A 12,650-nucleotide genomic window follows, 5' to 3' on the forward strand; every position below is an offset into this window, starting at 1 on the left:
ATATGTAAGGGACCAAACAAATTTATATGCCTTTCACTCAATTCTGATGGGGGCTGACGCTAATGCTTCGAACAATGAATCCTTCCGGAAACGACATAGTATGAAAAAAAGAAATATTAAAATCAATCACAGTTACTGAGGCAGATTGTTTAAAATTTTCCTACCATTATAAAATATATCCTCAAGCAGATAAAAAACGTGGTCGACAATGGAACAGGAATGAGAGAAAAATCAGCTTTCAGCATTGATAGCCAATAATGATATCTGAACAAATGTCATCAGACAAATTTGTTATTATAAAAACTTCTATGCACTATCATTGTTTGTGATTAGTGATCACCGGGCGTCAAATTGATCAAAATAGTGATCACCGGGCGCCAAATTTAATGAAATAACGAACTAGTCGACTTGTCATTGACCATGCAGTTGAACTTGCTTGTAGGTCACCACAGAATTGGAAACTTCCGAGCCAATTGATATTTTCCAAACATTGGTCGTTTCATGCAGGTGGTATGAGACAATCACGACCATGTTCAAATGAAAAACTCTGAGACAGAAAGTTTCATATTTAAATTTTCTAACATTGCATTCTAACATGTACAACATTCTCCTCTGGATGGTTGAGCCATGGAATGACATAGAAAAATAACCCATAAAATGTAAAGATTTCAACATAAACTCGTACTTCTGCCTCTTAACTGAATGGTATGAATGCATTTCGTTTAATAAAAGAAAAAAATGTCGAACAAAAACATGTTGTCCGTAGTTTGCTGACTTTGCTCATAGGGGCAAATTGTGTTGGTTCAACAAATCAATCTTTGGAAGAGTTTGCAAACAACCAAATGAATTAGATGGTATTGGATCTACGTACACCGAGCGTTGATGGTGCTGCTATAAAGACACCCATTGTCGAGAGCGAGACGACAGTTTGCTTGCAGCTGGCACACTTTTTGGACGACAGACAAACTGCGGTTTGAAGATGTCACATTCGCAAGCTGGACGACTTGATGATGTTTTTAAATAAATAATTAAATCAGTTTTAGTTAGAATAATCCATTGTAATAAATCACAAGTGGCACTGCATTCGGGGCCGGACGAATTGCTGCTGTCCATAAATAATATAATGGAATCAGTTTTAGTTAGAATAATCCACCGGAACAAATCGTCCTAAAGTGTCGTATCATTGAATACTAACAATTTGAATTTAATATTCATCTCTGTTTGATCAATTGGTATAAATGCATATGGCATCTGAAGAATTTCGCACTTAATGTCATATCAAGATTACTACCAGAAATATATTTGTTTCACAATCTTGCACAACATGAGCACAATGAACGTAAAAATTTTACAAGATTCTAATGGCATAACCCTCTTTAGCTTTGATAATATCTATGCTAAATAAGGAACTTCAATTTCGTGTATGAATTCTGTTTCGCAATTTTTTGCCTAATATTTTATAGAACAAGAAAAGATAAGCTCGGCGAAAGAATCTTGGTATATTATCTGCATTATATAGTCTTTCCATGAATTAATGAAAGCAATCTCAAGTCCTTTTATCTAAAGAAACCTTGACACAACCTAACCAACTGACTAATTTTTCAGCCAGCTTCTCTTATGACCGAAATAATTTGAAGTATATTGCCCTCATGTACAGGTAACCTTTTTTATTATGAAGTATTACGCGTGTGTTGTCGCCTGCTGGGCGCTGCTGGCTGTGGTCGGGCGTGCAACGCCGGCGAAGATCGAAGGCCTGGAACAGACGCAGGAAATTGGTGATGTGAACGACAGAGAACCTCGACGTGAGTCTTAATTAACGTGTGAAATGCATTCGTTACATCATACTAAGCCCTAGTCATATTCCCAACATATCTAAGCAATTAGGATTTTCCGCATTCGAATACCCAATATTTCTTTAACATAAAATCATTTAGATTTACATATACGACTCATGCCAGGGTAAATAAGCCCGAAGCTTTTACATTTTGCTTACGACGATAGAAGATTATTTGTAAAATAATTCTGAAATATAATGAATTGGGGTATACAAAATTTTTCGTTCTTACATTATAAAATCTTATGAAGACACTCAGTAAAAACGAAATTTAAATAAACTAGCTTGGACGCTTTATGTACCTTCATGTACAATTGCCATTCAGAAATTTGTCTAAAGATTTGTCTAAAGATTCTTGTCAAGGAAAATTTCGTTTATTGATAATATAATCGGTGGCTCAACCAAACATCCAATTATGGAAAATGAATTGCATATGTACTGGGTATATAAAGAACATTGAGCACGATGCGTTATAAAATATATGCTATAAGAACATCCAGCTGAGGTTATCGGCTGCTTGAAATCGACAGACACGCGTCCAAACACTCCAAGTTCCCCGTTATGTCGAAATATTATTTAAAAATATGAAAGTGGACAAGATAGCACTAATTAATTTATTACGAATAAAATGTATGGTAGGCAATCAAGTCTGAGGAATTATAACGGTTACGCGATTTTCGCACATCCGCTGAACAGGCTCATGTTACATTGTTATATATAACACAGAGCACGGCATGTGTTACATTATAGTGCGCTATTGACTGTTTACATTTCATAGTGCTAGCTATTGTTAATAATACTAAGCTTTACTAATTGGATCGGCATTGAATAAATAAAATAAGTTACCAGTGACTCTCGGATAAGGTTGATTGATAATATTTTTGTCAGAACCACGTGCTGTGCTTTATAACGCAGTTTCAGTTAGTTTCTAGATTTTATGCAAAAATTTATACACTGAGAGAAAATTCTGAACTGAAGCTGCATGAAAATTTCGAATGATTTTTCATATTTTATTTTTCAGTGTTCTTTCAGTTCTTCACGATTACCCCAGACAGCTGCACAACGAACATAAACACTCAAGGAATTTGTTACTCAGCAACCGACTGCAAAAATTTGGGGGGCACCGCAAGTGGCAGTTGCGCGGTGGGCTTCGGAGTTTGTTGCACATGTGAGTGAATAAAACAAATTTAATGTAATATTGAGTCTCTCAATAGTTCTAACGGTAATAGATATAATTTAGCAAGCTAAACAAGCACCAAGATTACAAGAAAGTCACCGTTCAGGCGGTCGGATAAAACATCTTGTCAGGCAGGCGGTCGGATAAAACAAAAATTTATCTTGAGGAAATTTTATTTGCGCTAATCATCAGACACGACTTTTAAACCAAAAATAAATTTCGTTCTGAATAACCGTACATTTATTTGCTGAATTTCAAATTGACAGAGTTTGGGATCTAAAAATATAATTTGACAAGGGACGTGGCTCGAATCTTTATTCTTGTGATATGAATCTCATATTTTCAAAATCTCTCCTTTAGAATTTTTCTGCATTTCCGGAGCACTAAAAAAATTCACTTAGGTAGCTTGTAGTCACCGAGACGTTAGACGCACGTTCAAAAATATTTTCTAAAAATTTATCGTGCCCACTCGAGTACTAGAGTGTCGAAATAAAACATAGCTAGCATTAAAAATATCGAAGTGAACCTGGAGGACATCCTAGCAAGAACGACATATCCGTTAAGGAACAGAGACATTCAAATAGGTTACAACATTTATAATTTTATCTATACTCAAGCGATACTCTTCACGCTTTCCTTATTTACGGGATACGTTAATTCGAAGTGCAATTCCTTGTAGAGCGCTATGATTGCGTATTACTGCAATAGCCGTACCTGTAACCATGGCACCTGCTGCTCCGACGACTACCTCTTTCAATTGCTCTGTCTTCTCCATAACTGCCAAAAATTTCCTTTTTTATCTAAAAGTCTCATGGTATTAAGGATGTTTTTGGCGTACATATGGCAAAAGCATCCAAACTAGCTCGCCGCCTGTGGTCGATTCTTCTGAAAAAAAATCTCATAGCTGTTCTGCCGCCGAGGTGGAACTCTCATTCCTAATGCACTGAGCTTAAAGTCGTATATAGCAAACGTCACGAGCCTAGACACGACGACCGCAGTTGAATCTCCCCTCAGCACCAGTTGAATTTCCCTCAGTCAGTTGAACCTCCTCCCATCCTCTTCTCTAACTCAATTTTCGACAGCATTAAAGAACTAATTCTAACTAATCCTAAACATTCCTGCTCATCTCTAACTCTTGCGGTTGAGTATATTCTTAATCGTTCGGACTTCAGCTGTTATTTACAAATACATTAAACTATTTATGTGTCTTCTCTAAGCCTTCTTAGCTCATTATTATTATTGAGGGCCTTCATGTAAAACATATTTATTGAGGGCCTTCATGTAAATATGTAAGGCTTTCAATATTTGTTGAGGGCCTTCATGTAAAACATATTTGTTGACTGCGACAGTATCTAGTTCATATACATTGACATAAGAAGAGATTTCATTATTCGTGGGTGGGTTAATAATCCGCAAATTACTCAAATCCAGGCAAAATGATTCACTGTTTCAATGTTTATTCTCAATCGAACTTACAGTCTCGCGCAGTTGTGAGTCGTCAACAAACGTGAGTCAAACTTTGTTCCAAAATCCCGGGTATCCTGCAGCTACAACCACTGTCCTCGATGCTTGCCGTCTCAAGGTTTATCCTGTAAACAGCAACATCTGTCAAATTCGTCTGGACTTGACAGATTTCAGCTTTCCCCAGCCCGACATAGAGGGAGAGTGTGTCACGGACTTCCTGCAAGTTATTGGGGGAGTCACGAACACACCATTGATTTGCGGAGAAAATTTTGGCCAACATTGTGAGTTGAATGATGTTTCTGCGACTTTATTTTTTTCTGATTGGAAAATGGACCTGTTTTTCTGATTGGACCTGAGTACCAATGACGAACTTCTTACAATTAACAAGTACACTTCAATAGCCGCAGCCAAATCATAAAATTTATAATTTATTTCGCAGTGTACGTGGATGTGAGTCCAGACTTCGGGAGCGTGACGATCAACGTTGTAGCCTCAGCACCGGGGGCAAAGTGGAACATCTCCGTCACACAAATAGAATGTAACTCTGAAAACAGAGGTGCATTCAGAACTGTCTATTATTAGAAATTCATGCATAAATCGGTATATGCATATGCACCTATTTCTGTTGCGTGTCATGAACTATATTAATTCAGTACACCAACCGTGAAAATGTATTCAGTTGCTTCAGCAATTTTATATATTTTCTGATGTACGTTTAAATGACTAGGTTAACTTACTGAGGTGTATATTGGAAATTATATGGATAAAAATCCGATCCCTAATCACAAGATTCACGAGTCAACCTTACTGTACATAGAAACGATTTTCTAACCGTCTATAATGAGAAATTCTTCTGATGCTGATGGCTCATTCGAATAATATCTTGAAATTATGATGGTGTGCACTTCAGATTTTTCATCTATTTAATGCTATCTTGAGTGTAGCTTATGTTGAAATATTTTTGCATAATTCCACACGATAGCCCCGGCGGGCTGCCTCCAGTACTTCACCAACACAAAGGGAACCATCAAAAGCTTCAACTACGACGCTACAACCTTCCCGAACTCCACTCCACCCACGGGTAGGTTCAGAAGTATATGCTTTTCTAAGACTTTTTGAATATATTTGAAACACTATATAGGAGGAAAATCATGGTTGTCTTTCGCATTTTTTGTCAAAAGTAGTATTTACTTCATGAAGAATGGTGGTAGTAGATTCGTGAACGCCTTTTGTTCATTCAAGCTCATTGTTAGTATAATAATAAATAACGATTTAAACGTTTTTTTTATTAACTGAAATGAAACATTCATTTCTTGTTATTATAATTTACCATTGCGTAAGGCTTTTCAGGAAAAAAAGCAGCGGAAAAGCAGCAGAAAAAAAGTAATAAATTGATCACAGGAAATGAGGTTGGTCTCGGATCCATTGAATTACTGTTGGCAACTCCGAAGTTACATGAAGGAATTCTCTGGTAAAATATTAAAGGGAATATTTGATTCAAATTGTTTTATATCCACTTGATATTTTTTTAACTTACGAATTATGTAGCCACCACGCAGCTGGCAAGTCAGGTATACGGCGTCTGCATAAAGCCGCAGTCTGGCTTCTGCAGCGTCTCCTACAAGAAAACAAGCGGGTTGGTCAATGACTACACCTTCTCCACGACTGGGGACGCGAGCATCTATCCTCCCGGTGTGTAACATTCCACGTCTATGCAATCTTCGTGATTGACGAAATATCTTTCTCTAATATATATATAGGGAGAGTTATTGAAATCCCTTGAATTCCCTCGATTCTTGTCTTAACTCCCATGAGAAAACATTTTCTTTGAACGATTCTCAAGTTGGGCGTCATGCTTGCGTATCCTGTTCTTCCATTGAGCTTTGACCTAAGAAGAAAATATAGCCATAATTCCTCTTTTGCAGGTGATCCTCTTCCCGGTAAAGCTGGCAGTGCAGATTGCACCACAGATTACCTGATGATCCTCGGCGGTACCATAACGGATGCAAACTACGTAGTCATCTCCGCTGATCGTTACTGTGGCTTCAACTTCCCCAGTAAAGTAGAAAGTTAGTGCCGAGAAATTAAGTTCTAAAACCCATTTTCAGGCTTATGTAAATTCCTGTTTTTCACATGAAATAACCTTATTAGATTTATACGGAGAAGCACATTTCACCCAAACAAACATATGTATATCACACCTTTTTCCTGACAGCCTCCGTGCAGCCGTTCGTGCTCTACGTGGTCACTGACGCACAAGAAACAACTTATGCCGACAGTCAACTCATAGATGGCCCCAACGTTGGCTTTTCCGTCGACTACAGAATGCAAGCTTGTTAATTGAAGCGCCGGAATCATTGAAGCTGTGTTGTCCTAGCGGCACATGAATGCTAAGACCTGCACCGGTTCAATGATATGTTTACTTATAATATATTTCATGAGGTGAAAATTCAGCACTCATTTGTGAAAGAAGTGACGAATTTATGAGTTATCATATTTTTCTATGTTGCAATTAAATCTTGTATGAAACTGTTTATCCCGGAGGACGTATTTGCACTAAATAATAATTGAAAAGCTGTTTATAACGATTAACAAAGGTCAACAATTATGAAGAAAAGTTTCAACTCAGTGAGTGCAAGCAATCGGCTTACATGAGGTTATCAGGCGAAAATAGTCGGGAATAATAATTGATATGTAATTTAATTATTCTAAAAAAGTAATAAATAAAAAGCTAGAACAGGCGTGGATGTCAGAGTGTTGACAAAAAATAAAATAAATTAAATAAGCTTGCCGTTGAAGTTTAATTATTTTACATGAATAGAAGACCAATCATGCAATGCTAATGTTCTTATTTACTTCAATACGGAAAGATCAGTTCCAAAGCTAGCGCTCCAGAAACTCTGATATCGAACAATTGAATAAATGCCGCATTTTACTCAAAGGGTGTTGAGCTTTTTATCTATATTTTCGGACCGTCATTGCGGTAAACTATTGTATATTTTTAGACTACTTGATATTGCACGTATGTACATCGACATGCAGTGCGATTAGGGTTGATTTACACTTAATTGAAGAAAAACCAAGTGAAATTGTCGTTCTAGAACGTACTTCGGTGGCCCACAAATGATTGAATGGCAGGAATGAGTAGTCAGCTGAAAGTGAGTCGATATGACTCATTTGAGGGACATTGTTTCATTAGCAGACCTTTTCATAATGNGTCGTATTCCTTTTGAAGATAACCGGTACACACAACTCATATAACTGTTGCGGCCCGCTGACACGTAGTTATTTTTACATGTGATGTCCATCTAACAGATGGAGAAAATTATTAATTATAATCATAAATTATCTCGTAATCGCGTTGGGAAAATTTCCAGCTGCCTTCTACATGATTTGTTTGTCGAAATTGCGTCTTATATGAAGAGAGTATTGCAATAATATTTACTGGCATTGAACGCAGTGAATTAGTTAGTCTAGTGGAATTGATTAAGTAGTCTAGTAGTCTAGTGGAATTGATTAAAATTTCTAAAAATTTAAATGTCAAATAGTTCTAAACAGTAAATTTGACACATGCAGTGGGATTTTTGAATAGAATTGCTGGGACATTGACCTCTGAAAAATCTCGCTTTAAAAATCAAGCGAGTAAGTGTAGACCAAACTGAACTGAAAGTTACGCACACCTTGTATTCACAAACGCGCTGGAAATTATATAGGCTACATTGTAGTAATGTGAAAAGAAGTGTGGACCAAAAAAGTGTCCTCATGAAAAGTGAAGACAGAAAAAATGATTTTATATTCGAATTAAGTTCACGAATACCACCATCACCAATACTCGGGATTTATTCGAGTACTGATCGGTACTCATAATATTTTTAAATCGAAGTGTTGCTTTTTTAAATCCAAGTGCTAATTTTTTTCAATCCCCTGTTAAATAATAATTTTTCAACAGATTTTCAACTAATGAGGCAACTAATTTAGCATATATAACGTCCCTGCACAAAATATCCTGCTTCACCATGAAATCTTACACGCGTGTCGTCGTCTGCTTGGTGATGATGGCTGCTACGACTCCATCAAACATCGAAGCAGTGGAACAGTGTTGTAAAATTGTTGATGACTGTCAAAGTTAGTCTTGTCATCTTCTCGTGTACCTGTACAAAACCATGACCTTTTTAAAAAGAAGTCGAAAAATATTATCATTCCTATTATGTTGTTTTCCATTTTTTATCGCAAAACAAAGTTCTAGAAATTTTCTGATGTTTCTTAATCTTAAACGGTTTAAAAATAATTGCTAATTTATTTTTCGGGTGCTGTTGTAAGCTTAACTTAGATTTGCCAAGTGAATACAAATCATTAATGAATACAGTTTGATATGTAAATATAATGTATTCGAAGGAAAACGACACTATACCTTATTAGGGGCCTCAAAACTACTAAGTTTCATAGGTTATCCCTTGATGAATGTCTAAGAAAAAATCTCTTTCTATCTCTTCTTAATCGTTCAGGTTGTTGACTCAACTGAATGGGAATTTTCGACTGCAATATTTAGGAATATCAAGATTAAGTATCTCATAAGAAATAATAAACTCACAGTTATTTTAATATTTTAACGTTTTTAAACAAAATTTGAAGTAGTGTATTATAAAAATAATAATTTAATTAGATAATTTGAAGAAATTAGTATGCCGTTAATTACACTAAATGTTATGCGACAAATGATGTGATGGGAGTAAAATTACTTAAGTTATTCAACTGAAAAATCAACAGAACAGATGAAACTGATCAAGAGAGGAACAAATCCTACTAAAAATTCTAAAATTGATGATTTTAATGGTATCTCGAAGAAAAGGTCATCAATACGATTACTTATTTAATCAACATATGTTCATTACATTTGCAGTTCCACTCACATGCGAATCATCAACGAACATCAATGGAACTTCGTTCCAGAATCCTGGGTATCCTTTGGTCACAACAACTCCTCAGTATTCCTGCAGACACAAAGTTTATCCTGTGAACAGCAATATCTGCCAGATTCGCCTGGACTTGACAGAATTTCTGTTGGCCCAGCCTGATATAGATGGAGTATGTGTCAAGGACTTCATGCTTGTGACAGGGGGAGCGACGAACATACCTCAAATTTGTGGACTAAATTCGGAACAGCATCGTGAGTAGAATGTTGTTGCTGTACTACATTAACTTTAACTAACTTGCGACGCTCGAGTACATGTATATGGGCTGTTTACACTTAAATTGAGAATTCTAATGGTTAATGTAGTAAGATGTTAAAATGCAGGTTTTATTTTTAGTGTATCTTGAAGTCACACCGGATTTTGGGAGCGTGACGATCAACGTTGATACATCAGCAGCGGGAGCGAAGTGGAGCATCGCCGTCTCACAAATAGAGTGTAACTCCCCGTATCGAGGTGGGGGTTATATTTTATCCATTTAAATAGTTGCATGTATGAATTTTCTACTGGAGAATGTACTATGAATAATCATAATCAATTTTTGAAATGCTTGCTAACCATTATAGCAATTGGAAACCTTGTCAAACAACAACTCAATATCCATTTAAAAGATTGGTCGAACGATTCAGGATAGTTATTGAAAAATCTCACATGTGTGATAAATGTATCAAGACATCGGAAATTAGATGTGCATTCTTGACATCAGATACACATGGATTTATTTCAATAGGCATAATTCCTATTTACTTTTAGTTTGTATGACATATGTTTTACTTTCATCGACAGCTCCGGCAGGTTGCCTTCAATACTTCACTAACACATATGGAACCATCAAAAGCTTCAACTACGACGCCACGACATTCCGCTTCGGAACAGCACCATTGGGTATTAAATAAAGTCTATAATAAAGTCTATTAGTTCGCAGCAGCAATCTGCTGAAGGCCTTCAAGACATATCCTTGGGAGAAATTTTCAGAGACATTTGTCTGTCAATTAAGTGAAAATTTGAAGCGTTGAAATGAGCATTTTTCGCATTATTTTGCAGGAATTTAAAAGCCATGCTCGGAACTTTACTGAATTTCTAACAAATTGCCTGGATATATTGTCGAATTTCATGAATAATTTAGGTTGGTGGAATTTGTATCATTTTGTGTGCATTGCATCAAAATGAGTTACAGTAGCGCATTAATTTTTGTGCATTGTTAGAGTAACCAATCCGGCTATTGTCAATGAGTGTGGTATTTGACTGAAAAACGAAATTTGAAAAACCAATATGGCTATTCTGTAAGTAACATCTACCAATTACTCAAATTAAAATAACATTAATAGTACTTTGTATAATATTAGACAGAATCTTAACTCACATTTAAATAACTGTTTATATCATTGAAAGAGTATAAATGAATTCGAAAAAAGATTCCAGAAAGTATTATTCGATGAAATTTAGCTCTAATTACACTTATTATATCCTAAACGTATACCTCGAATACAGATACTACGCAGCTGGCAAACCAAGAGTACGGCGTCTGCATCAAGTCGCATTTGGGCTACTGCAGCGTCGTCTATACGAAATCAACTGAGTACTTCTACTCGCTCTTCTATGACTACTCCTTTTCACTAACTGGTGACCCAAGCATTGTTCTCCCAGGCGAGTAAATTGAAAAATTCTACGACTGTACATTCTCTTTCGCTGATGAGGCTTTTGAGGCACATACAGACATTCAATGACCAAGAAGACCGCCATCGCAATCACGTTACATTTAATTTTACACTCTCAATGTCGCTGAAAACTTCTGTACATTTTTTCTCGCGAATAGTGTCGAGCTAGTAAAGCCCGTAGTTTAAAAGAAACGAGACAGGAGTAAATTCACAAGTTTGTAAATTTAAGCCATTTTTATGTATAAAAAAATTGTATGGACACCCAACCTGCAGGAACTATCCTTCCAGCGGTTGGCAGTGCAGACTGCACCACAGATTATGTGATGATACCTAAGGGTGTAATTCACGACCCAAACTACGCAGTCACCACCGCTGATCGCTACTGCGGCGCAAACTTCCCGAGTAAAGTTGAAAGTAAGTAGGAATGTGAACGGGCCAAATTGGTGAAAAATCGGTTCTCCGTTTGAAATAATAAAGAGAGTGAGGATATTTCCAACATGGAAGTAGAAAGTAAATTAAGTTAATACAGTGTAAAAAGGCTTCTTCTTTAATTGCGAATTGACTAATGTATGAAGGTATAATAAAATCTACGTTTACTAAAGGCATGCTGTAAAGTGCGAACTCTCATCGGAGGAGGGATATATAGTTCTTGATTAAGATGTGAGGCTTGATGAATTTAAAGACAGTTTGACCTGCTGATTGTTTTTCTAATTATTCTAAAGAGAATATAAAAATTTCCACTATATATAAAGTGTTTTGTGATACACGACTTGTTCATTAGAGAAATTTTATTTCGACATTAACCTGCAAAATGTCTATTTAGATATTTTACAGCCACATTTACTATAAATTAATTTTAGTAAACAGGTTTATTTTATTGAGTTTCCATTTTTTATCCAGAATCCGTTTTATGTTCATTACCTTTTTGAGACGGGAGATTAATAGAATAATATTTGCTCGATGAGAATTTTATTGTCATTTTTCGCATGAACCAAATTTATTCAAATGACTACAGTAGCTGTAAATAAAAATTTGATTGGAGATGCATAAATCTCGGGGTTTATCTTTTGCAAGCACGTCCTCGTTAAACTTCTAGCAATAGTTCAACAATTAATGAAACTCATTTTCTACAGAGAAAAATTTTTTTCAGCGACAAAATTTTGTGATGATGATAATTAACTTGTGTTCTTCTCCTGACAGCCTCCGTTCAGCCGTTCGTGCTCTACGTGGTCACTGACGGGCTAGAGGCCAGCTATGTAAATGAGACATACAGAGATGGCCCCAACGTGGGCTTTTCCATCGACTACAGAATGCTGCCTTGTTAAATAAAGTTCCGTAATTGTTGATGTTTTGTTGTTTTCAGGATTTCCCGAGTAGATTGACAATTGAGCAGTGAAGTTCATTTTTCATTTTGAAAGCCGTCACCCTCTATAGAAGTGTTAAGTTATGGAATTCATTATGCCCATTAACATTAGGGCATTCAAATATGAAATCAGTAACTAGTTCAGGCTTCTTCTAGTTTGAAATTGAGTATAAAGTTGTTACTC

At 36.2% G+C, this 12,650-nt stretch overlaps 2 protein-coding genes across 3 annotated transcripts; both read left to right on the forward strand.

Annotated features, from left to right (window-relative positions):
• The first annotated feature begins 851 nt into the window (after window positions 1–851).
• On the forward strand, window positions 852–6,911 carry LOC108672680. The gene is made up of 9 exons (XM_018160387.1): window positions 852–971; window positions 1,658–1,802; window positions 2,856–3,002; window positions 4,490–4,756; window positions 4,915–5,031; window positions 5,458–5,556; window positions 6,024–6,167; window positions 6,401–6,544; window positions 6,691–6,911. The coding sequence occupies exons 1-9, from the start codon at window positions 852–854 to the stop codon at window positions 6,813–6,815; spliced, it is 1,308 nt and encodes a 435-aa protein (XP_018015876.1). The 3' UTR covers window positions 6,816–6,911.
• A 1,509-nt stretch (window positions 6,912–8,420) lies between these two features.
• Window positions 8,421–12,650, forward strand: LOC108672682. Of its 2 annotated transcripts, none has more exons than XM_047882377.1 (7): window positions 8,421–8,600; window positions 9,376–9,642; window positions 9,785–9,901; window positions 10,232–10,330; window positions 10,937–11,092; window positions 11,377–11,517; window positions 12,304–12,650. In XM_047882377.1, the coding sequence occupies exons 1-7, from the start codon at window positions 8,492–8,494 to the stop codon at window positions 12,426–12,428; spliced, it is 1,014 nt and encodes a 337-aa protein (XP_047738333.1). In that variant the 5' UTR covers window positions 8,421–8,491; the 3' UTR covers window positions 12,429–12,650. The 2 variants fall into 2 exon arrangements, with proteins under 2 accessions (XP_047738333.1, XP_018015878.1); XM_018160389.2 differs by having other exon boundaries at window positions 11,392–11,517.

The sequence above is a fragment of the Hyalella azteca genome, unplaced genomic scaffold (assembly GCF_000764305.2).
Source record: "Hyalella azteca isolate HAZT.00-mixed unplaced genomic scaffold, Hazt_2.0.2 contig10312, whole genome shotgun sequence".
Lineage (NCBI taxonomy): Eukaryota > Metazoa > Arthropoda > Malacostraca > Amphipoda > Hyalellidae > Hyalella > Hyalella azteca.

Coding starts and splice junctions, on each gene's coding strand:
- LOC108672680 (XM_018160387.1), top strand. CDS start 852: ATGGTATTGGATCTACGTACACCGAGCGTTGATGGTGCTGCTATAAAG. Junction 5,557..6,023: donor GAACTCCACTCCACCCACGG/GTAGGTTCAGAA, acceptor CGAATTATGTAG/CCACCACGCAGCTGGCAAGT. Junction 6,168..6,400: donor CGCGAGCATCTATCCTCCCG/GTGTGTAACATT, acceptor CCTCTTTTGCAG/GTGATCCTCTTCCCGGTAAA.
- LOC108672682 (XM_047882377.1), top strand. CDS start 8,492: ATGAAATCTTACACGCGTGTCGTCGTCTGCTTGGTGATGATGGCTGCT. Junction 9,643..9,784: donor ACTAAATTCGGAACAGCATC/GTGAGTAGAATG, acceptor TTTTATTTTTAG/TGTATCTTGAAGTCACACCG. Junction 9,902..10,231: donor GTGTAACTCCCCGTATCGAG/GTGGGGGTTATA, acceptor TTTCATCGACAG/CTCCGGCAGGTTGCCTTCAA.